At 38.3% G+C, this 26,178-nt stretch overlaps 1 protein-coding gene across 13 annotated transcripts in view; it reads left to right on the top strand.

The window, feature by feature from the left end:
- The window catches only part of THRB (thyroid hormone receptor beta), a 161,301-nt gene that overhangs the window by 118,878 nt on the left and 16,245 nt on the right, over positions 1-26,178 (top strand). For 10 of the 13 annotated variants that reach the window (XM_056335712.1, XM_056335702.1, XM_056335704.1 and 7 more), the window contains 2 exons: positions 21,253-21,353; positions 25,131-25,278. In XM_056335712.1, coding sequence (XP_056191687.1) covers positions 21,253-21,353; positions 25,131-25,278 — 249 coding nt within the window. Of the gene's footprint in view, positions 1-3,326; positions 3,816-10,588; positions 11,003-21,252; positions 21,354-25,130; positions 25,279-26,178 lie in introns of those variants that run through there. The other 3 variants (XM_056335713.1, XM_056335701.1, XM_056335700.1) reach the window with 3 other exon arrangements.

Raw genomic sequence — 26,178 nt, 5'->3', positions numbered from 1 at the left:
GCAGATACTAGTAGAGAGGTAAGAAAAAGCACGTATAACAGAGATGAAAACAAGTTAATTGTTCCATTTTTTTATAGTCTTTTATATAGTGACATTCAGATAACACTAAATATCTGAGAACAGGCCAACCTTTAAGTCATCCATTAGGAGTCTTGGCCTGCAATAAACAATTTCTGAGAGATGCTCCTCACCTGTCCTTTTAGTTTAGCTCAACGAGCACTTCATCTCCTAAAATTTTCTGCTCCCATAAAACAGGCTTACCTGTAAAGTCAGTCTGATGGGAACTTGAGAAAGTCTTTTGAACTGTTGACTGCTCAGATGCCAGTTATTGCTACAAAGTGCTGCTTTTATATCTCTCAGATTATTTGATGATTCCTTTACTTACATTGACAACAAGAGCTCTAGGCCCTTCTTATTAGTCCCTCTTTACCCTGAAAATAGGGCCTGTGGTTTCAGTCGTGATTCATCCCAGCAGGCTGCACTGCTTTCTGCCTTGATTATAGCCATTTTAACAGTAGCTGCAGGGAGAGAGAGACATGCTTCTCTTACATTTAGGGAGCTCAGACAAAACTACATTATCATCCTTTATCAAGAGTTTGGGGTTGACAAAACCAAGAGCAGATGCAGGAGATTTAAACTGCATTCTCTGTTGGGGGTGGTGGCAAGTTTTTGAGAAATTCAGGCAAGATATGTTAAAACAAAAGGAGTAGAATAAATAATGTATTCCTGTAGTGAAACTGTAATTTAATGGTTTAATAAGCTGAATGGTAATTTAGGACATACATTATCTGCTGCATCACAGTATAGGAAGTATAAGAAAAGGAGACAAATCTTCCTTCAGCAAAATTTGAATGTTGGATGTCCCTGATGACTAAAGGGAATTTGTGAAATAAAGTGGAAGCTTGTAAAATTCAATAAATAATGGCTATCGTAAGAGTCAAAATAGTGAGACAGATTTCAGAGGGAACTGAAAGGAAAAGAGGATAAGGCTGCTTGAGGTTGGGTTAGTGTTTGCAGACTCTTGCCTGGGCAAATTCCAAATGATGGAAGCTATAACAGAATTGGTTTCTGCTTTGAAAACACAGAAATTGGAGAATGTGTTTTATTTTTTAAAGTTAAAGAGGGTTTTAGAGTTCCTTGCTAAAGTTAAAAATCTGTAAGCCTTGTGTGACATGCTTTCTGAATCCTTGGGGAGCAAAAGTTTTACCATTGCAGTGAGTCTATGTTTTTTAATTAAAATCGAAGGTAAAGCAAATCCTCATAGGCTAAAAGACAGCAAAGATGACCTTTAATATCAAAGATAAATTTGAGAAGAAAATAGAAGTTTTTGCCTAACAAGATTGAACAGCCTGGATTATGAATCATTGATCTCATTTCCAGGACTAATAACAAGACCTGAGTAACTGAGGATATAACTGACTTCTTTAAACAGGGTCGAGAATTGTGTGGCATCAGTGGTCTGCTCAAGAAATTGACAGAGCAGTATCTATTTATGAATGAATTATAGGAGTGCCTGTATTTGTTATATATATACATTGCACATGCCCAACTCCCAGGTTTATCTAAAGATGCAATATTATCCATGCAGGGCGATAACTAGAATGTGAAGGAAGACAAGGAAGAGGAGAGTAGCCTTATACTGAAAGGTGCATTATCTGAGATTATACAAAGCCTAGTGGAAGGGTGAGTTGTAGTGCACAGTTCCTCTCTGTGCCAAGAAGAGTAAAGCAGCCAAGTCTGGTTCAGATCTTACAGGGAAGTTCTGCGCAGCCCACGGAGGGACCCCAGAGGGTCTTACCAGAACAATCCAGCCTCTCCATCTGAGTTTAAATTTATTATGAAGTCTATAAGATATGGCAGTGTTCAAATTATGAAAAAAAGTTTTATATTCTGTTCTTTCGATTTTTTAAATTGCCTAGTATTTTCTGGGTTACTTTCACTACTCTATTTTAAATCTGATTATCCTCCTACAAGTGATATTCTCTTTCCATATTACCTGCATTTAGTTACCTTTTAGTTTTACTAAGAAAATCAAATCTGAACTAAGAGCAGGTCTATAAAGCCAGAAGTAAGTCGGTAAGTGCAAATTCTGTAGTTAACTTACCTGCCCTATGCATTGAAGTCTGTGATGCCAGATAATTTCTCATACAAATTCATGTTATTGATGCTCAACTGAGATACAGTGAGTAGGAGGAATGGACTTTTAACTTCAAATATCAGGTGAGCTTACTCCCAGCAGAAAAAAAGTTATGCATTTACATTTAAAATTAAGTAAGATATTGAGGAAAGCTATATAAACTACCAGGGATTAACACAAGGTAACAGTATTTAATATTAACCATAATTAGGTCTTCTGAATATGTCCTATATTAGCAACATTCCACTTAGAAGAAGTCTTAAGACAAAACTTTCAGAAACAGCAATAGTATGTATTCAGCTCTGGTAACTGAAATCCAAAGTTATTTTTTATGGGTTTTGTTTATCAGGAAATTACTGACCTAGTGTGCATGTATTTACTAATATGTATATGAATTAGTTTAGTTAGTGAAATGTATGTAAAATTAACTCTTAGGTCCATTAAAACAGCAGAACCATACCTTACCATGATTAAACCCACAGTGGATATCAGTCAGCAAATATCTGGATTTTGCTATTTTCTATTTGCAAGTTAAAAAGCTATTTTGTGTTTGAATTTTGATACATATGATATAAAATAAAATAATTTCTTTGAATGTGGAATACCTATGATCTCTAATGTGTCATTTCTACAGCATTTCATTTTGCTACCCAAAAATAGAAAACAGGCTGTATTTAGTTTTACAGATTTATTAACTAATGGTATCTCAGTTTCTTCTATATCAAAGAATAAATAAATTTGCTTAATCATTATGACTAATCAGATCAAATCATGCCACTTTAGTACTGTTCATTATCTACACTGGACCCAAATGTCCATACTCCTGTGATAAAATCAGTGTTTCCAATTCTCTACAGTGACCACAAGTAGAGGAAGGCAGTAGGTAGCAAAGACGGAACTGCTAAGCATGCCCACATAAGAATGTCACACTTAGGTAACAGAGTGTCCCTCAGGTCAGCGTACGATAAGAGCAAAGTCAAACAAGGCTGAATCCTTGATGTTTTGTGTTTTAAGTATCTGAAAATTGTTCACGACCAGCCTCGACCTACAAGACCTCAAATGATCATATGAGCAAGGCAATAAATTGGTGGTAACTTGCCCTGAGGCCCATGTTGTAGTTGTGATGTTGTGAAAGTTACATCTAGTGTTAGCCTGTCCACGTAGATCTGCCTAATTGTTCAGGCTTCACAGACAGGAAAATTTTATATTTACTTGTACCGAAGTGGAACTATGGTGGCTGAATGGGCATGGCTGAAAGGCTCTGCATCGTATCAGTGCGGTCAAGTGGATATGCACGGGAATGCCACGGCGTCAGGAGAGCCGGGGAACCACTTGCTTTCCAAAACTCCACACCTGAGCAAGATTTTGGCAATGCCAACAGTTTGTAGCTCTGCAGTATTTGCCAAACATCCAGGACGTGGCCTCCTTTCATGGGACAGACTGATTCACCTTCCTGACAGAAGTCAGAAATGGAACGTAGTGGGCATAGCGGAAAACCATTTGTGTAGGAAAAGGCACTCCAAAAATTATGATATCCAGAGGAATGGACAGCAGCTTTCGCAATGTCTACATGCTTCAACTTGGACTAGCACAATTCTACAGCCAGGCCATACAAAAGCAAACTTTCAAGTTATGTCAAGTGCCCAGGAATACCAAAAAGAAGAAAAAAAATTTAAAGGTAACTGGCATTATTATGCAGAGCACAGAAAGCACTGCATTAAAAACAAAAAAAACCCAAACCAAACCCACCAGGTTGTTATATCTTTGTTTACGGTCAGGGGTTTGGCCATTGGTAAAAGCATTATTATGTGGGGGGTGTTTTCTTGTTATCAATTTTTAAATTTTTAATTATTTTTATTTTCAGCGGGGATAATTGTAGTTTTTAGTATTTCTTATAATTCAATTTTATAGCTTTGTTAAGAGTCCTGATGACAATGTAATGAGTACTTACTGGGGTCTTCTGTGTGATACCTAATACAAAACAGTATCTATTCCTTTAGCCTTCTAAAAATGTATTTGTCTCTCTCTTTATGGTCTTGATAAGCTCATCAAAAATCTTTTCTGAACCCGGTCATTTTAAATTAAGCATATCCTTGATACATTAAAAATACAAAGGCAAACAAAGCATTCTTTTACTACTTCCATGGTGTTCGTCTCTCACCTGTGACTGTGGTGTTTGCCTTTTCTTCTTTCTTATTAAACCATCCCCAGAGCCTCAGTAAGTGCACATAACAGAACTCACATAAATGGAATTTCATGTTAGGAATATTCTTTGCCTCGGTAGTCAGGAGAATTAACCATTTTCTTTCAGGTAGCGTTTTTTTGTTCACATCAGCGCAGCATTGAAGGAATTCCTTTTAAGAATCACAGTAGCTTAGGTATTAGCACAAATTTAGTGCTTAAGTTATTTTTATTCCTTTTTAAACTGCGGTAAATAGTTCTTTGTTGTTCTTCACCTAAAAAATAATGACTGCATATTGGGAGGGAGGGATTACAAGTTGTTTTCTTTTACTTAAGTCTTGCGTCACTCCAGGAGGAAAGATTACAGTGTCAGGCAGGATATCACCTCATGAAAAAGTTAAACTGGTCTAAGTACCTGATTTCTTTAGATTTAGTTGCTCTTTACCTCAGAATGCCTCTTTGCTAACAGATGTCAGGTGTTGATCGCTTTAACGTCTTACTAAGGGCTGTCAGGAGGCTGCCAAACCCAGACAGTCCCAGCCAAGAGTCTGTTAATTATGTTGTGTCAAGCTAAATTAGCTAGCTTTCTGCTCGATTTTATTTTTGAACAAATGGAACTTTTTACCTTGAAGTTTTCATGAGGAGTTGGAGTAGGGAATGACTCAGAAATGTTTTAAGTATTGGCGGTTACTTTCTCAAGAAATAAGCTGTGTAATTAACCGATGTTTGCTAACAGGGTCTTCCAATTATGATATATGGGGAGACTTAACAAATTGGGTTGTCTGCGTCACAGGTCTATAATGTCTCTGGGCAAATATTTGCTCAGAGACCATCTTAAAAGTTGTTGAACGCTGTTCAAGAATTTTGTTAGCCAGGCTGTTGGCAAACCTCTCGAGGAGCAAATGCTTTCTGACAACACCATGTGCTACGTACATGTGTCATGAAAAGTGCAAGGAGCTAGTGCAAGAAAAAGCAAGCCCAAACCCTTGAAGAGTCCTGATGGTGAAAGAGCAAGATCCATTCTCTTTTAACCAGATGTATTCAAGGTGTCAAATATTTTCAGGGATAACTGGATTCATAGTGAATCTGAACATTTAAATATAAACTGTGACGTTCTTTGTTACCCAAACAGACTAATGAGTCTGAAGTGTTTCAATAAAAGGCACATCACACTGGCATTTTATGAGTCACATACAAATTTAGCGGCGTGTCATAACCGAGGTACGGCAGGTTTTGTAAGAGAAGTGGTTTTAGAGAAAGAACTAACTTAATACCTGTTGAGAAAAGAGGTGTGCTATTGTGCAAGTAAGATTTTCTTCAGGTTTAAAGCAGGGACAGCTAGCTGGAAGCTTGCTGCGTCTGTTGCAAACCCAAAGAAATTATTTTATGCCAGAAGGCTTTAGCTCTTTTTCTCTCAACTGTATCACTTGCTATAATAAATATAGTGTAGACAAAATTACAATTTTTAATGTCTTTGATTCCAGTGAGACATGCTCCAGGAATTGTCAAATGCTGTTGTAACTTTACAGCGCTAGCATTCTGTAATACTACATACTTCATGATTTAGTCACAAGTAGAGTTTTAAAAATAAGGTAAATACTATATAGTGTTAACATTCTGTTCTTGTAAATACTTGGAATTATTTTGGAGTCTGATTTTTGAGGTTTTCTTAGTTTAATCTGTAAGTTTGCATAGTTATATTTTTGGGGGACTGTTTTGAGCCTCTGATCAAAGTACGTAAAGTGAACGTATAAGGTAGTGCAAATATATACCTTAGAGAGAGGTGGTAGCTCATCTTGTGGGCACAGAGGTAGATGTATTTGACAAATGCTGTGTGTTGCAAAAAACATGTTAGTACTTCTGATCAAAAGCTGTTACAGTTTTCAGTGCATTTTCTGTATGATAGGGGATCGGGACTGTCTGGGATGTGTTCCACGTTATCTAGTGTGAGCCCTGAAAGCGCAGATTTGTGTTTTCCTTGAAGAGCCATGATCTAGGTTTTTTTCCCCCATGACCTTCATCAGAGGTGGCTGAGAGAATGCAGGCAACAAGAAAATCTTATAAGTAGGAAATGTTACGGTTATTTTGTAATGTGAAAATATGTATTACAAAACTAGGGGCTGATAACACAAGGTACATAACTGATAAGAGTTTAGAAAGGCGTGTTTAATCCTTGCAACTACATGTTCAAATGTGCAAAACTTTTTGACCAAAATACTGGGGTTTTATTCATCTGTATCCACAAAGCGTGCACACAACCAACATAAGATCCTTCCATTTGGTCCTTTAGAAGCGGCACTCTGCCCTGACTAATTGGAATGTTCTGCAAAACCTCCCACGCACTGACACTGCCGAATCCTTTAGAAGCGGCGCACAGGGGCCCTAACTGCGGCATTGAGGTACCCAGGGCTCTAGACCAGGGGTGCACGGTCTAGTAACAGGAGAACGTGACTCTTGCAGGTAATACGCCACCTGCACATTCATGCTGATAGCAGAGGTACGCAACCGAGTAGATTGTGCTGAACGACCCTTCTTTTTGTGTCAGGGGTGGCAGTTGGTTGGGGTGTGCTGTCGGGAGGATCATCCACAGGAATCCTGTCTTGCCTTAACATTTCTGTGGGTTTGTTTTGGTGGTTTTTCTAACTGGATTAAGTCACAAGAGAAGCGCTTTAGTGGGGTGTTTGATTATTCATAATCAAAAGTTTTAGTCAGAATTTTTAAAATGGGACTCGGTGAAGAGCTGCGTGGTCTAGCGTAAAGTAGTCTGTCTCTCCTGCAGACACCTCCTTCCAGGCATTCTCAGCCTGACTTCTGCCCACCCCATGTAACATCACTGACCGCACTACACTTACTTCTGGTTTACATCAGGGTGAGTATTTCAAAACCTTTGGGACATTCAAGACTCATGTTCAGCAAGTAATTCCTGCCTTTTTTAATACAGTGAACTGACACCTTGGACTGTGGAGGGTTCAAACTTCGGATCCTCTTCTGCTGCAGTATTAAAGTTTCTGTTTTATCACTGCCCTGTTTCCTTGTACTGGAGGTTTTACTCTGCTAGCGATTAGTTTCCATGTGTTCACATAATCAGATGTGAACTAATAAAATTCCAAGTGTGATACTATATTGCTGAAGGCAATGAAAGCTCAACATGACATGATTTAAACTCTTATATTCAAATCAGAATACAAAACAAAGAAAAGCTGTTCATACAGCTTTCTACTCCGCTTTCAGACTTTTGATAAAGACCCCTTCTGACTGTCTTCCATCAGATGATTAAATTCAAAGTGATACATGAAAGGGACCTGCAGGATTTGACCCTAAGAGTTTAATATAAAAATATTTTAGGAATATTTCAGTTTTAATAAGGATGTTAAATCTTTGCACTGTTTTTTGAACTGATTTGTTTCCAAGGGAACAACAATCTGCAGTGCTATAAACCTCTTTAATACGAGCACATTACAGGTAAGGAAATTCTATTCCCTGGCAGTGTTTATCATTCTTTATTTTTTTTTCTTTTTTTTTTTTTTTTGGTCAGAAAGGGCTGTCATCCATTTTTCTTTTTCTCTTCATTTTTAACGTAATTTAATTTCCTTGCAGTATTACAGTAGTTCTGACAAAAGTAGTATGTATGACACATTTCTAAGCATTGTTGACATAAACATTTTTTATTTTCTATTGCTGAGGGATTTATTCTGGAACAGGGAGTAAGTCACAGGCTGTGCTGTGGTGAAATACTATATCCTCAGGTGTCATCCTGGCTGGGATAGCTCTGTCTACATACAGTTTCAATTCTGTTTAGCTTTTCAGTAACAAACCTAAAGTAAATTGAGGAGAAAGAACAAGAGAAGAGAAAATTTGTAAGAATTTTGACTCATCTGGCAAAACAAATCCACATGGGGAAAAATTCCCACTAAGAACTCAAAACCTATTTCTCCAAAGCTTTTCTGTGTGATGTAAAAGAATCTAGGTATTCTGCTCTGCTAATCTGTAAAAAACCAACCTCATCTCTGTGCAAGCTCTCACATAAAATCCTGTTCACTGTACAGGATTGTTTTCTGGTAAATGAACAATCCATATATTGCACTTGTGGAATGTTTTCTTTCTGGGGAGTGCCGAAAAGTAAGCTTGGCAGGTTGTATGTGTTACATTTGTATGTACTACAGTATTACCAACCGATCACATAAATCGGGTATAGTTTGGGGGTTTCTGTGTAAACAATGATTGCAGAATTTCTTAGGAAACACGGGCATGTGTTTGTGAAGTGCTGAACATCCATTCTTGAAAAATCAGATCTTGCCTAAGACAAGCTTTTTATCACAGACAAAACTACTGTTTCTAAAATCTAGATCATGGGCCTGAGCTAAAATGAAAATTAACTTTTATGGTGTGCTTTTTTATGTATTTCACAAAGCTATTTGTTGAGTTAGATTTTTGGTAAAAACAGCATGGAGAATGAGGGTTTATTTGTGTTTCACTTCTGGGATTTCAGTAAGTATTAGTGCTTTTAACGAAGTAAGATGTAAGTTTATCAGAATTTTAGCAGCGTAAGGTAATTTTGGAAGCAACTTCATTGACTTCAGTAGAATTGATCTTGATAGAGTTCATTTTGACTTACCAAATGTATTATTATTTTCTGAGCAAGTTAATAAGAAATGTGTGTTAAACATGCTTCTTTTATAGTTAGAGGAGGAAAAAAAAAATATCCAAGGATGAATTTTAACTTCTCTGGTCCTCAGAAGCACTTTTCCTGAATTCTGTTAGCCTGCACATCAGGTGCTAATTGACAGTGTTTCTTGGTTAGATATGTTAGTTACGCTTGTATGTTGGAAGGGAGAACATTTCTCCAGCAGATCTTTGCATTAGATTGAAACAATAAACAATATTGGATAGGGAGAAATATGTGCATGTCATGCCCAGTTCTTACTTACGTCACTGAATTTTTGAGGACCGTTTGGTGTGTGTTTGTCAGGGTTGTTAGATGTATACTTAAGATCCTAGAAGAAAAAGGTCCAACTTTACTGTAATTTTGGCGATCATGTAAATACAGTGAGTGAAATAAAAAAAAAGAAAACTTAAGACCTCATTATCAGATCAGTAATAATTCTGCTTCCTAAAAATAAGAACAGACATTAAAGAGGGGATGCCATCTTGTTACTGACTTTACAAGTTTTACCATATTTTAGCTGTGCTGTAAAGAAAAAACATCTTTTAAAAGCCAAGTAAAAAAAAAAGTAGCAGCTAATGTAAGTTAAAAATAAAATAATGTCTTCTCGATCAAAAAGAACGGCAGATTAAACAAGGTATGTTAACTATATTGAAAATTGGGGTGCGTTAAGAAATTTTAAGGTCCTGTACTTTTTGTTGTAGTGGCATTGATACGTTCATAGCTCATAGGTGAGCCAAAATGAGCAAAAAAACCCTCCTTACTCTATTCAGTCTGTTGTAGACAAAGATACACTTCTACAAGCACTTCGTTACTGAAACATAAAAGATAGCAAAATGTAATAGCAAGGCAATTAGCTTATTGATAATCTTTAAGCAGTGGGGTTTTTGCTGATTATATTATTTTGAAGTTTCCCACCTGTTGAACTCAATAGAAATTACCTCCCCAAATCACTGAAGTTTAGAAAAGCTGTTTTCCTGTAAATGCATTACCAGGCAGTGGGGAAGATTGTGTATGTGTGGAAGGCTGGGTTGATTCATGCATGTAATTCTGTAAAACAAAATCAATAAAGCTGATGACAGATTAAGTTGCTAAATTTTGTAAAACTAGACTACTGTTTGGGTCATCAGCACAGCGCTATTGGATTTTCTAGGTTTAATGCTGAAAAACAGGATTATTGATTTTAGGATTTTCAGTGTATCCCCTCTGGGAGTTCTTAAGCAGTCTTTATAATGCTTCACACTTAAGTTGACAACTACAGTGACATAACTGTGTCCTCGCCTTAGTAATCATTTTCTAATCATATTGGAAAAGGCTGGAAATGGTTTATAAAATGATTATTCCACACAAACAGGGGAACAGGAGGGTTGTCGGGATGTCGCTTCTTTGTCTGGTAGTCATTGCTACCTGCCTGCCATCTTCCCTTGGAATTAACTTACAGTCACAGATTAAGACCTTTGACTGTCATAAATCTGCTTCCCAATATGTTTGACTGGCAGGGGAGTTCACAAGCCGTCCCAATATAAATAGGATTTTAGCACATCAGGTGCTGCTCCAAAGTAAAACGGGCTGTTTTGCAGTCGACTTTGTTGGTGTATATTCATTGCTCCTCTCCCGTTCCATGTGTATGCATGCCTGCGTGTGTATGCATGTGTGTGTGTACGTAAAGTAGAAGCTGAGATAGGGTAACAAAATGAACTACTGTATGCAAGAAATATATGAAGTGCACCCAGCTGCTGGTAGCAATTGCTACATGCAGTCCACTGATTATTGCACATATATTGAAGATAATCAGGGTTACAGCAGTTGTGATGCTCAGGTCCTGCACAGTAACAACATATATATGGAACAGGCCTGGGCGGTGAATCAGCCTTATACCTGTAGTTACCCTGGAAACGTGTTTAAAAGCGAGTACTCTGACATGGACATGGCCCTGAATCAGTACAACCAACCTGAATATTTCACAGAAGAAAAACCTACTTTTTCTCAAGTGCAGTCGCCATCGTACTCTCAGAAGAAAGGTAGGGGCAATTTATTTGAATAACAAAAAAAAAAAAAATTAATCTCTGCTTTTGTTTTTGTTTTGCTTTAAACTTACAGTTGCATCAGTTGGCTCAGATACATCTTTGAATGTGAAGGCTGCCTGTTCAAAATTGAAAGCAGCAGTAACATAGGTTGCTAGGTGATTGTAAGGTTTTCTGTGAGCGATAAGGATTTCCAAGCACTTTTTCTTAATCTATAAAAGACATTTGCAAATATATTGCTTGTTTTCTGCTTTCTGGGGCTATTAAATCATTTGCTATTCACAGTGAGCTAGATAAGAAAGTTTCTCTTCTGAAATGCCGTCATTATATATTCTGCATCTTAAACCTCTGTTTCTGGTTACATACAAATAATGTGTGTTGAGTCCTTGTTATCAATAAATGTGAACTCTGTTTACTCAGGAACTCAGGCAAAATATTTTGAAAATAGAACTGTAAATATGTATGGGAAAATTACTATGTTTAATAGAGTTACTGTCTTTTAAGTGAAAACAATGTAGTTTCTGATTATGCAAAGCAAAAAAAAGGCTGAAAATTCAAGAATATATCTATGCAAGAAGGACTCTTCTGTATGCAAAAAGTTAAATCTAATCGATCTGTTTGAGATAAAATCAGTGCAATATCTGCTCCCTCAAGGTTAAAGCGTTGCCTGTTTTTAGGATTTATTCTTTTGCTTTCAAGTAAGCAAAGCAGATTCAAAAAGAGCCCAAAATACCAACAAACACTTGGAAATGTTTTCAGTGTTATTTGTTCTGTACTCAGACAAGCAAGCTGATACAGAGTATACATTCTCTGTGTTTCTTTAAAATCACATTATTAAAGAATAAAAATACAGTCTGGTGTACCAGCATAATGTCCTTTTTCTATTGAGACCAGATTTTCTGTGTGCAGTTATCCAAAACTCAGATGAATCTGATGTAACTAGGTAGATAGAGAAAACGGCATTTACTACTTTTGAAGTGGCTTTGTTGTATAAAGTAGACTTTTTAATCTTATTAACTACATGGAAAACAAACATTTTCTTTTGTGCTGGCAGTGTTCATGAGCGCTTGGTGTGATAAATCTACATGTTCGGTAGACAATGTCTCAATTTTATACTTTGAACAGCATTGTATTCATAAAAAAGGAAATATTTTTTAAATGTTGTTCTAGGAAGCTGTAAGAACATGGTCAAATTGTAGACTAAATATAGTTGTGAATAATGCATGGTTTTGTATTGTGCAACATTTTAATGCTTTTTAAGGCTATTAATCTGCTATTGGGTTTTAACTAATGAATCTATAACACTTTCTAGACTTTTCCCATGTCTTATTTTTAGTTAAAGAAAAATAGTACTCAGGATTATCTTAGAGAAAATAAAGAGTTGCTATTGCAAAGTCAGTAAAGGAGTAAGTTTTTCATAATGTTAAAGTTTATAAATAATAATTGATACACCTAGATCAGAGTTTTAATTAAGTTATTTCAGTACTCAGGCACCTGACATATGCTCTGTTCAAAGTTTTTGTATTTGTTTGGTTGGAAGAATGAAGAGGTTTTGTAAAAAATGCTTGACTGACCTTGTTTTCTACCTCAGTTTCACTAAAATGACAGTGAATTTTGTGGAAGCCGGCTCTCAAGCAGGCTTTTAATTGATCATTCATGGAGACTGAGCAACGTGCTCTGGGATTCTTTAGAGCCTTATTACTGTGATAATCAATAAAAAGTTGCCTCCCTTCTGGCAATCCTTTGCAAATTCTGAGTTTCTTAAGCAGAAGAGATCTAAACTGTGTGGGACATGTGCCTCTGCTCTTTCTTTTTTTTTTTTTTTTTTTAATTTTCATCTTTTAACCAAGCTATCATGAAACTAACGAATCGTTTAATCCTGTCCTAAGAACAGAAGGCTCTGCATAGGGCATGTGTGTCTGTATTGATCCAGAATTGATTTGGGGGGTGATGAGGGAGTTTGTTAGAGACGCCTCGGTAATAGCCCATTAAAGCAAAATTAAGTCCCTAAGCAGGTGTTCATGAGCAGTCTTGATTGTTGCAGTTGGTATTTCTGTTAGTCCCCTGAAATTTGTAGTAATCTCAATAATATGCTGTTCAAATAAGATTGTACTTTACAATGGCACATGGAGTCTTTTCCTATCAAAACTTTTGCTAGTTATTAAATGGTTAAAGTTTTATTTTCCTTCTGGGAAGAACAAAAATCAATATTTTATATGCTGAAAAAAAATTAATTTGTGAAGGGGAGTTTAATTACTTTTCTATCTTTAGGTCACTTTTAAAGAATTCATAAAATAACTTTAAAAAACAAGAACCAAAGATCTCAACAATGTGTCACCAAAGGAAAAAAAAAAGTATTTAGAAAGTGTAGCCAGTTGTTTTAAAATATGAGAGCACTTAAGCTGTTGCAGTTATTACAGTACATTATAAACCATTATTTCCTGACTATCGGTCACAAATTCTGATGAAAGACTTCAATTTTAAAGGAAAAAATTGTGTACCAGAAAATCCAGAGGCGGAGATACGGTTTTAGCTTTGGATCTGCTTGTTGCTCCATTGCCTTTCATGCTGTAGCAGCACAATATTCATGCCAGAGCTTACTGGTTTATTAAGGAAGCCCTTTTGGACCTGATCCTACCATAGGAGACAGGCAACCAGATACACTTTGTTTTCCACATGAGGCTGTGAAATCTGATGAGCAAAACAGGGCTCATCATTATGAGAACATGATGCTATTCCCAGTTCTGTCCCAGAGAGGTTAAACTGGAATATTTTTCCCCTCTTACAGTTTAACCCACCATGGTGAGCTTGCAGCGCTGCACGCTGGACAGGTGATGCTCCAGGGAGGTTATGCCACCCTACCATTGCCCAGAGGCTGAGCAGAGAAGCAAAAGTAATCTCCTCATGCTGCCCATACAGTGAGGAGGAATACCCAGTGACAGGGTAGAATAGTGCAGTCAGGAAAGCACAACAGAAATATGTCCAGAGTCCAGAAACCTCAGTGTCCCCACGTTTGGTGTGTGCAAGTGATTTGGCCATTTGGACCACGTGGGAAATAGGTCTGCAAAGTCAAAGCTGGGATGAGAGTTGGCTTTCGCTTCCCTTCATGCAGTTATTTCCAGGACAAAGTTAATAAAAGATGCCCGCAGGTGTCTGTCAGGTTAGGCTTTAACTCCAGGCTCTGTGAGAGCAGACCAGAAGTAAACCAAGGGTTTGCAGGTGGGAATTCCTGAGTCGGGCTGTAGCAGTGCCGGCTCCTCAGCCCTGCATCTCGCCTGGTTTTCCAGGTACAAGGTGAGGTTAATGCCATCTTCTTAAGGGCTCTTGGTATGGTGGGAGAATGGGGCTTTAGAAGTTAATATTTTTGTTACTGTAATTGTCATTATTCTTTCCCTTTGTATTCTCTCAGGCAATTTACGTGCAGCTGAGAATACGAACTGTAGGAGTGCTGGAGTATGTGACTGAATTAGTCCAAACTGAGTTCTCAGCGGTGTGAAAATGTTAGGGTACTTTCTGAATAGCTAAGAAAATGCAACATGGAGATTATGTGAAAATGTCTTCTCGTAAGGGCAGGCAGTATTTGTGCATATAATCAATGTAAAAAAACACTGATCATTTGTCGTCTTGACCTTTGCAGCAGAGCAGCTCCCAGTATGTTAACAATTATTTTGGGCTTAAAAATGATTAATTTTTCTATTGACCACCCATGTAAGGAGATAGCACTGATCAGAAAAATTGCATCTTATCCAGCAAATCATTATGCATTTGGAACGACACATTTCTTTTTTAATAAAAATGTCAGTGGAAAAAGTGTTTTCAGCTCCTTTACTGCAGCCTTTCCACAGCCAAATGAAGGATGGGAAAGTGAACTAAGTCATACTTTGCTTTTGCATCAGTAGTAAAACTGATGTTCAGCGAGTCTTAGACTTCTAAATGAGTTACTTGCAATGCTAACCTATGATCTCTGAAAACATTTAAATAACTTGGGGGGAGGAATGAACCCTGCATGGTCTGCTTCTTACAGTAGTGCATTTCGTACCTGTAATTGGTAATGGATGCAAGTACGGTATTGATCACAGCAGTTTAAGTGATAACACAGTTTGGGCTAAAATATGTTCAGCGTGTCTGTGCAAAATGCACTGATGTTGATAAGGTTTCTGACTCAGCCCAAAGAACAGAGTTAATACATAGTAAAGTCACTGAAGGAAAAGACACTATAAAAAAGTTCCATATGTTCTATCTTTGCAAAATCTCTTGCCGATTTTAGCAATTCCATAAATCAAAGAATGTAGACAAAGGTCAAAATTGGGGACAAGCAAGGCAGCTAAAAACATGTGACTCTCTTTAAGCAGCATTCTCAGTGCTGCTAAGCTCAATGGAGAAATAAGCAATTTTTCTCAGTGGGAGTAATTTAAAGAAAGCGGGAAACAAGGATCAGTGTATCAGCCCAGCCTTTCAGGTCAGTATTGATAACAGTGCAGAACAGAATGCAGTATGCTTTTTCTCACTCAGCTGTATGCTTTCTCTGATGAACACTCTGTTTAAGCTTTTTCTACACAAGTGTATCCAGGATGATATCTGGATGGCTCTTGTAATTTTTTATGATTTTAAAGGGTTACAATGTGACTATGGAATTGGTAGAACAGCAGTATGAATTTTCTTTTCATTTCTAATACAGTTAGGGATTCTCAAGGTAGTAATTAATTTCATCTTTTCCATTTTCATACTGCAATGTCTAGTAATTGAATAAGACCTTACTGATAAGTCCTAAACTCCTCGTTTCAGTGAGTGCTCTCTAGTCATGCAAACTATACCAGATGGGGGAAAAATAGATTTCAGGGAATATACTTAATACACGACTCTGCCAGTGTGCAGTGAAAATCAAAATACTGGATGGTGGTCTTAAAACACAAGTGTCCCTGTGCAATAGCAAAAAAATTACTTTTTCTGCTTGCAAGGTGTAAGCCTATGGCGGATCAGGCACAAGCTAATAAGGAGCATCTGGTATACAGACGTAATTTGTTTGTGTCAATGGCACTCATACCCCTGTTTGGTAGTCAAATATGTTTTGGGTCCTAGAATTTTTTTTAAGGTGTGGTTTAATCCCTAAGCCAATATTACATTGTACAGAGAGAGACCTGGACATGCAAAGACTGTGCTACCATACTTTAACAGAACTGAAATCAGTGCTTTACTTTTCCCAAAACATTTTTTTTAATGTGTGCCAGGTACAGAGGGGAAAAAAAACAGTATCATTTTTCATGGGTTGTTTTCATTTAAACAGTTTTTCTTTGCCTCGTTGTGGGGGGCAAGAATAGCCACCAAGTGTCTCATTTGTGTCTCTCCAATCTGTTAAATAGTGCAGAGTCGCATATGCTGCTTTAAGGTATCATTCCTGCAAATGGTAATTTGAGAGTGTAGGCATACAGTATTAATGAAAGAGAGTACCTTAGATGACTGCATAGATTAGCAGATCTGGTTCTGTCCTTAAAACTGCTGGGCAAACTCATTGCGCATTTTTCTATCGAAGGGAATTGTTTCTTGCCATACCTCTACAAAGCTACAGTTACAATGTAAAAGATACTGTAAATCACCATCAAGATGGTTATAATGGATTGTACAACATATTCTTCTAGGTAGGGGCAACTGGTCCTGCTGGGTACTTAACCTTGCCAAGACAGTAAGATTAGGTGGACTGGCAGGTGGGAGTCTGGGGAGCAAAGGAGTTACTTTAGGCTGCAGGGGAAACCCAAGACATGGAAGGTCAAGGTCATTCATTGGTGTTCTCCACTGAAAGCAAAGTTCCAAGGCGGGCATTGGGATGAACGATGTTAAGTCATACTTGATAGTTACCTTTGAGGATCATACAGGATGCACCGAACGATAGTCCGGGAGGTTGCTAGAATACAGCAGACAGAGGCTTGAAAGGCCAAGGAACAATATTGGTTATTGTTGTACAGTCCGGTGAGGTTGGTGTTGCTTTTGAACGGTTCCTCTTCACTATGCATTTGGTAGGTTTTGACTAAGAAATAAAGGATGAAATGTGAACACCAGAAATAGGAATCCACCTGATGTTCCCGTGAGATTTGTCATCAGACATTCATAAGCAAGTACCTGGGTTAATCTGTCCAGACAGCATCTGCTTTGTCCACATAGGAGGTTTTATTTTTGGATCAGAGTTATTAAACGGACAAGATGCCAAAGTACTGCTGATGTGAGAGAGAGGTCCCTATTAAGTCTGCCCCTCCTCTTTTTTCCCCCCAAGCGCTGCAAGGAGTAAGAGAAGTCTGTTGCTCAGCTTCTTCCTCAGACTATCCAACAGACAACTCTGTTGCCATTCATGGCTTCCCCAAGAATCTCCATCGCGCTATTCATAGCTTCCATGCTGGTACCAAGTTTAGAAAGGCTTTTGAATTTCCATCTGCTGATACTGTGTCTAATTCTTAAGTAGCAGCAAAAATGCACTGAGGCTGCTTATCTGCACGTCTTACAAATGAAATTGCACTGAATTTATACAGAGGTCAGACTGGATATTTCCATCTACTAGAAATTATTTACAGTGGACAGTATGGTTTGTAAGAACTGAATGTAAAGTCCCTTATTCCTCTTGGCGCATCTGTTTGTCTGAATTACATCTTTTTAAAATCCTGCTTAAGGTCCAATTTTCCTACTTTCTAGCAGTTTCAGCTGTTGGAAGGAGGGGTAAAAATATACAAAAGCGTGGATATCACTCTCAGATTTGTAACAAAAAGAAAAAATGTTTGTTGCACACTTTTATTACCAATGATTTCTTGGGATAAGATTTTTCTATCTGTGTTTCCTGTTGAATCAGTAGAAGAGTTCAAAGAGTGTGCTTACCTTGTGACGTGGGCACCATGCTGCAAAAGCGATGAACATAATGTTTAACGTTTAAGTAGCTTAAATAGCTGGCACTTAACACTTCCGATGCAGCAAAATTGGGAATGTGGTTGCATGTAAGGATGCAGTTTCTAATTTCTGACTAGAGTGCCTGCAGGAGATTTGTCTTTTCTGCCAGACTGGAAACTGTTTCCTGGGTTGGATAAAGTAATGAAACTCCAAGGAGATGGACAGCGGTGGTCTCATGCTCAAGCTACTGTATATATTTAAGGAAGCCGTTTAGACAAGTGGTCTCCTGCTCCTCCAGTAGAACAAAGCTGCCATTACATGAGCAGTGCTAACCAGATTATATACTTAATGAAACATCAAGGCATTTAATTCAGAAGTAATTCTTGAGGAAGCAAACCAGGGACACTGAATTTTAGAGGATATAGTCTATGCTATACTAAATCTGTGTGTCATGAATAGCAGTAACCAGCAATAACAAGAAGCCATTAATCTTTACGAGAAATTTAGTGGAAGATTATGTGTCCCTTTGCTGCCTCCTCTACTGGCTCCATGTTGTGTATGTGTTGCATGTGCAGAGGCAGGTGTGAGCAAAAGGGGGGCAGGATGGAGATAATAGCCTCTGCTAATCCCCCCAGGCATAATGTCCATTAGAAGTCAGTGATGTAAATTAGAGTCGAAACCCTGCTGTCTCTCTTCCCTCAAGGTCACAGAATCAGCTCCATGTGTCCACCAGTCTTTATCCAAGCACAACTTGTTCATCATGGAGGAATGTAACTTGAATCTAAATCTGATCTTTTGCCATATTCTAGACTGGTAGGATACATCGGGAAGATCTCAGCTCATTCCCCCACTCCCCTTTCAGATGCCAGTAAGGGTATTGGCAAACCTGAGGCACAGGTACTCAGGCATGGTTTCAGAGTGCTCCTGCTTACCAGCTTTATAGAAGAGGGATATATGTTCCTCTGTAATTTGAGGTTCTCATAATTATGATCAAATGAGACATATGAAGTAGACTGTACAAATACTTCCTGCCTTCTTGCTTCTTTACTTTCTCCTAATCCACTCATGAGCCCCTAGAAAGTTCAAGTATTTTAAGCTTAGTTAATTTCAAGTGTTTTCTCTATGATTTGGGCTTTTCTTTCTGGAGAGCCTCTGGCAAGTGTAGCCTTGGGAAGGCAGTTTCATTGAAGCTGTCTGTTACTGAAGTGGCCCTCTGGTACGTTAGTCACAGGAAGATGATGGCCACCACTCTTGCAGCATCCTCCAACAGCCTTCTGCTGCCCTAAGTCTGGTTGCTCCCCATGTGACTGTGGTGTGCCAAGTCCCCAAGGCGTACCAAGCCATACTGGTATGAGGGCTGCATAAGGACCGCAAGCTTGGAGTCTAGTCTTAACGTGTCGTGCTACAGATGGGTTCAGCAAGCCAGTGGCAAGGGGTAATGTTATAGGTAGCCACATTGAAAGGACTGTCCCTCACTGCACTCATAAACTGCACTCAACCAGTTGGTGGATGATGCAAAACTGGGAGGAGTGGCTGGTACGCCGGGGTGTGTGTGCTGCTATTCAGAGTGACCTAGGCAGGCTGGAGAAATGGGATGGGAGGCATGCCAAATCCTGCTCAGGGGCAGGAGTAATAAATGCAGCAGTACAGGTTGGGTCCCAACTAGGTGGAAAGCACTTCTCATTGAAGTTCTTGGGGGTTCCTGGTGGTCAGCAAGTTGAACATGAGCCAGCAGTGTGTCCTTGAGGCAAGGAAGATCAATGGCATCCTGGGCTGCATTAGGAAGATCATCACCAGCAGGTTGAGGGAGGTGATACTTCCCCTCCACTCAGCTCTGGTGAAACAGCTGTAGTGTTGGGTCCAGTTCTGGGCTCCCCAGAGAGACGTGGACATACTGGAGAGAGCCCAGAAAAGGGCCACAAAGATGATGAGGGGACTGTAGCATCTGTTCTATGAGGAGAGACCTGGAGAGCTGGGAATGCTCAGCCTGGAGCAGAGAAGGCTCAAGTATGTGTGTGGAGTCTTACCAATGTGTATAAACACCTGATCCCCCATCAAGTAGAAGACGGAGCCAGACTCTTCTGAGTGGTGCCCAGTGACAGGGCAAGAGGCAATGAACACAAATAGAAATACAGGGAATTCTTCCTGAAGACAATAAAATAATCTTCACTATGAGGTGACCAAGCACTTGCACAGGTTGCCCAGAAGGGTTGTGGAGTCTCCATCCCTTGAGATTCTCAAAAAACGTCTGGACATGGTCCTGGCCAGTTGGCTTTATGTGACTCTGCTCGAGCAGGGGTGTTGGACCAGACGACCTCCAGAGATGCTTTACAACCTCAGCCATTCTGGGATTCGGTGAAATATTTACTACTCTTCGGTAATCTTACATGGTTACGCAAATAGCTGCACTTTCCTCTCTCCCCTCAAAGTGAATCTGAGATCTCTGTGTTGCGTATTTACAGAGAGATTTTTCAGAAGGAAGAGTTATGTACCATAACCTCATTAATTATGAGTCACAGGAACACTCATTTTGAAAGTTTGTATTTTTCCTCTGTTTAAAAGTTCTCTTTAGTTTAGAATTGCCTTTTGGTTACCATCAGAATGGTTTTGGGTTTTTGCTCAAATGGAAAATATGTTTATGTTATCAAAACAACTATCATTGTGGGAAAAGAACTAAGCATTTCCAATGTTTTTCATAGCAGTAATATTTCATTTAACTTGTTGGGTGTCTGGTAGACCACTTCAGAAGAGAAAAATGTCATTCTAACGCACGCACGTACTCACACTCACGTATTTGAATGCCCTTGTATTTTGCCCTCAATTCAGGCTATATTAAATATTGCTGCAGAGCACACCCAGGTCAGGTATGATCAATACACCTTGGGATGTCTGTTGCTGGTACATCTCTAACCACACCTGTGGAGCTGTTTTGAAACAAAGGATCTCTCAGTAAATATTTCTTACTACCAAGTCTCGTGAGGCACCCTGCAACCTGGGACCTCATCTTCAGTGTCCAAGTATATCAGGGGTTTTGTGAAACAGAAAAGAGATATATATTGTATGTCTTGTTTCATTTTTTCACGTCAAAGCTTTTGGGGTAAAAATAAATAGATTTATTTTTCTGATATAGTTTATCACTCAGGAGAGAGAAGTCACGTTCCAACTTCTCCCTCTTGGCCAATAGATGCTGAAATAGTCTGAAAAGTAGACTATGGTTAAATAAGTCTGTAACAGTGTGATCTTTTTATTTAGGAAATTCAGTGAGTTCAGAAATATGGGGCTGGTAGACAAGATCTATAGTGGATTTAAATATAATACTTTTATACCAAATGTATCATTTCATATTGAATTTACATGCCACATGCTCTTTTTCTTTACAGGGTATATACCCAGTTACTTAGACAAGGATGAGCTATGTGTAGTATGTGGGGACAAAGCTACTGGATATCATTATCGCTGCATCACTTGCGAAGGTTGCAAGGTAAATGGCACGGTGGGAAAGTGGGAATCAGAAATAGCTGTCCAGCTCCTCCATTATACAGATTTCCTGAACTGTGCTGTCAAATAAAACAAAGACAGATTAGAAGCGTATAAGAACATCCAGTACTGATGATAAGCTGTAACTGGCTATGCTGCTGCTTTTCATATGCATAAGGAATATAGTTGATTTTTGCAGTGTTTGCTTCTGAAAAACGAATGAGAAATTTAGATTTTTGTGGTTGCTGTTTAACTGTTAGCTTTCACTATTTCCATTTTTTAATGTTCCTTTGGTCATGTTTCTGAGATTCTGCCTATGGCCATTAAGAGTCTGTAGTGATTAACCATGTTCCAGTGCCTCTCATCGTTACTGTGAAGAAGTAGAAATCAAAATCCCTTCCACATGCTCATACAACAGTAACATCCATCACTTTGGGAAGCACTGACACCCAGTTAAAACAGTTTCAAGAAGATTTTGACTTCTTTAACTTGAGCATATTGAAATGTGCTTTCAGCCCTAAATTGCATCTACAAAGCTACATGCAAAATTAAAAAAGAGATTGCTTTGGGCAAGTAAATAAAAAAAATTGAGTAACACAATCAGGCACATCTTACATGATTTCAGTGCCATAAATTTGCCTGAATAGCTTGAGATCCTGTAAGAAAGCTATTCTTTCCTGCAGAAAATAAAAAATAATTGTTTTTCTAAACAAATGGGACCACACATGTCATGGACTAGTCTCATGGGACTAAGCCACAGAAGTCGTATTCTGTTCATCCACAAAGTCTGGAATATTTGGATTCGAGATTTTGGGTTTGGATTGGCTTTAGAGCCCGACATCACAGAAGGTCTTTTGTTGAAGTAGTTCCTTCAGTTGTACAGCATTGCCCTGAGTTACATTTATGAAATGCACAAAGGCCTGAATATCCTATGTATAGCAGATTCGTGGTAATATTCATAACAGATTTATACAAATACATACATAATGTGTATTAAAAATTATTTGTATCTGAAAAAAACTGTGGAACTAAACAAGTGATTCCCGTACGCATCCCATATACCAGATGATAACAATACATAAAATGTAAGAATATGACTTAATTCAGATATAATGAGAAGTAAGCAACACTGTGGCATTATGAAATACCTTTTGCTCCAAGCTCTCTCACTAGCTTTCCTACTAAGATTTTTGTTACTCCAACTGAAGTATTTCTTTTTATGCCTACCAGCTATTTTGGAGATAGAGCATACAAAATCTACTTTTATCTTCAGACACAGTTCTTCTATCTGATTTTATCTTCAGATACAGTTCTTTGGTAAAATTTAAAATAATGCTTATGTGCACAAGGAACTAAGCTAAAAATTTGCAAAAAGTAATTAATTTCTTCTGCTTATAGTTGGCTTACAAAGAGACCATTTTGTTTTGATTTGATTTGTTGTTCTTCTTGCAAATGTATTCATTCTACAAGATGGGGTTTTTTGTGTGGACAGTTTCAAGCCATACTTTGGAGGATCTGCGTGCACACTTCAAGTTGTATGATTTATCAGCAAAGTTATATGTAGTCAGTTCTCAATGAATTTGACATTTACTAGTTGCTTCCATTCAAAAGCACTTTAATTTTGTAACAGCATTAATCAGGAGTGACAGCCAAAAATTTGCTTTGGCGAGTGCTTTCATGAACAAAGCATCCTCACACATGATTTCTGAGGAGTAAATTGTAAAGACTTTAAACATAAACCAGCAGTGAGTTCTGGCATCACAAAATATTTCTCCAGACTGTACCCATTGCATCTATTGCCCTATAGGTGCATAGTAAAGGAATTTAGGAAAAGAGTAGTTGTCTTGCAATAAAATACGTGTTCTTTTATTGGTGAAAATAACACTTCTGTGATAAAGTTTTTAGACAAATACAGAGAGCAGCTTCCTTATCACATTGTATCTAGAGATGATCAAAGAGCTTTTTGTAAAAGGTTTCTGAGAAGTGCAAAGGAATAGGAAGGTGAAATGCGCTTGTCCCAACACAAGTGATGAAGAGCTTTGCCATTGTAAAGCTAGAGCGACGTTAAGTGACATGCAAGGTTTGGAAAACAGAAGTTCAGTACCACTTCCTCAGATTCATCAGAGATTTTTCCATATTTTCTGGAACTAGAGATACCCTGTGGCCCTGGTTGTCCAGAGCCAGCTTTGACCTTCAAGGAGGAGACGGGCAGGTCCTGTCTTGAGGAATTCATCACAGATTTGAGACTGGATCCAAATCCAGTTGTTGGATGGATGAGAGTTTGAGACCTGATCCAAACATAATGACATCTTGCCTGTGATTTCTTGAATTTGGGCTCAACCCAGTAGGTTCCAGTCTTGCAAAGGCTCACACACATGCTTTATGCAACTCAGTTTGATTGGTATTTCAGGTCTTAACCGTTACTAAGGAAGAAAGACTTATAGTCTTAGCTCGAGCTGGATCTTGTAAGATAAAACTCCAATGAGGACAAGGCTCTTTATTGTCTTCACTGGAGGTAGGAGCTCAAGCTGAAGTACAGACTTATCTGTACATCTTAGTTCAACAGTCTGTGTTAAAAGAAATTACACACTGCTGTAAGATTTCACCAGGTGTTATTTAACATGATTAAAAAACAGACCTTTTGCCTAGTGAAGTGAAGAAACTATTCATTAGATAAAATTCCAGCTGGAGAGGCTGTTCATAAGGTAAAATCTCACTTTAATTTTGCCGTTGTTTTCACTGAAACCAAAACCATTCTCAGTGGCCTTAGTCAGACAGGACCAGGGTCCCAGCGTGTTCTCTATGTCAAGGTGGTCCTAAGCTGCATTGCTGGGTGTAGATGGTCTCAAATGATGGTGAAACTTGAAATTAAAGTGAAGTCTAAATTTCTTGCTTTACAGCCTATCTTGTCTGTATTTTGCAGTCTTGGGAAGTTTGTCCAGCTCTTGAAGAAGTCAGTGAGAAAACTCATATTGAAATTAGTAGCAGAATTAGGTCTGTAATGTTCAGAGATAAGTTGTATCCGATTTCTTTACCTAAGGCCAGAGTCTATGAGGTGTATAAATCAGTGAATTCAGTGGAGCTACATTAGCTCATGAGCTTGGGATCTGTTTCAATTGACAATAGAGATCAGTATTATGATGGATGGATGGATAGATGGATAGAATGAATGGATTTGTATGGAGACAGTGTTATCGGTGATGGTTTTTTTGAATACAGAGGTAAATCTGTGGTAAATACAAATCAAATCCTTTTCTCAGAAATATAGATAATTTAAAAATTATGAATCCATTATTTAGAACCAAACTCAAAGATTGTGTAAATTGTGTTTGCAAAATTCTTAGTCTTGCCCAGATTTGGCTGGTTGGTTGGTTATTTGGCTTTGATGGGCAGAAAGGAGTAGAACTGTTCTTAATCCTTTCGTAGCACACATGCACAACAATTCTTACTATTTGCAGAAGTCAAACAAAACAAAAATGTAACAGACAGAAACATTAGGCTTCAAGACATGTAGACAGTTTTCTTCCCTCAAGACAGAATTACTTATGCCTTTACTTACCTAAGATGTCTGGTTTTAATTTGTAGGGAGGAAATGTTTCATGAAACTCAGAAATGTCATACACTATGAAACTGGTTCCTTCTTTTCCTCTTTGAGAGTTTCATGGAATGACGTTTGTTATCTTGCAGACTTAGTTACATTTCTACCAAACCAAAGTGGCTCCCAATCTGAAAAAATTGCACAATGCTAATGCTTTCCAATGTATTTATTTATTGCACTTAGGGTTTTTTTAGAAGAACCATTCAGAAAAACCTCCATCCAACCTATTCCTGTAAATATGAAGGAAAATGTGTGATAGACAAAGTAACAAGAAATCAGTGCCAGGAATGTCGCTTCAAAAAATGTATCTTTGTTGGCATGGCAACAGATTGTAAGTATATTTTCCTGGTTTTCTTTCTTTTTTCTTTTTTCTTTTTTTTTTAAACGTGTGTGTTTGCTTACAGTGTGTTGATTAGTGAAGACTGTTAAAGTAGAGCAGAACTGCTAGCACTTTATTGTTTTTAATAACTTATACCAGAGAATTATGCTCACTGCATCAAACCACTTTCATAGGGCTGTAATTTTTTATCATTCACCAGATCGCACCTTCTCCTGGCCTTAGCAGGCTGAATAGCACTAGAAATGTTCACTCTTCAGAGGAGAGGAGGGAGAAAGGCATCTAGATGGACACTTTGCTTGAGAAAACAAAATCTTGTTTAGAAAATTCTGGAGGATGTGAAATTGAATGTCGTTGTATGAGTCATCCTGCAGTTGTTTGTTTTATTTTTAGCCCTGAAGAAGTTATCTACTGCAAAGAATGCGACTCTCATTCTAAAGAACTAGAAAATATGGCTGTAAGATTAACTCTTAGGGGTCATCTTTTCCTGCCATTGCACAGGGATTTACACCAATAACTTCCATTAGTGCAAATGGGAGGAAGTCACATAAACCCCTCTGTGCATTAATGTTAATGATTGTTGCTGGTGTAATCCTCTGCAGAAGAACTGACAGGAAAACAGGCCCAATAAACAATGGAAGAATACTCTAATGGTATTTTTCATTGTTTATGTAATGGACAACAGTGTCTTCTGTCTAGAGGGAAATGGAAGAAATGACACAACTTCATTTTAGCCAGGTAGACCTTCAGGAGTGGGGCTGGATAACCCTAGGTCACCGGTTTGCATCCAGCCCAGTCTGATGCAGCAGGCAGTGGTGAGCATCAGCCAGGCAGTGGCTGTACAGAGAAGTTCCTCTGAGCCTGGTGGTGACCAGAAGGTGCCATTGCCATAAA

The sequence above is a fragment of the Falco biarmicus genome, chromosome 4 (assembly GCF_023638135.1).
Source record: "Falco biarmicus isolate bFalBia1 chromosome 4, bFalBia1.pri, whole genome shotgun sequence".
Classification (NCBI taxonomy): Eukaryota; Metazoa; Chordata; class Aves; order Falconiformes; family Falconidae; genus Falco; species Falco biarmicus.
This window is presented reverse-complemented; position numbering and strand designations above follow the sequence as displayed.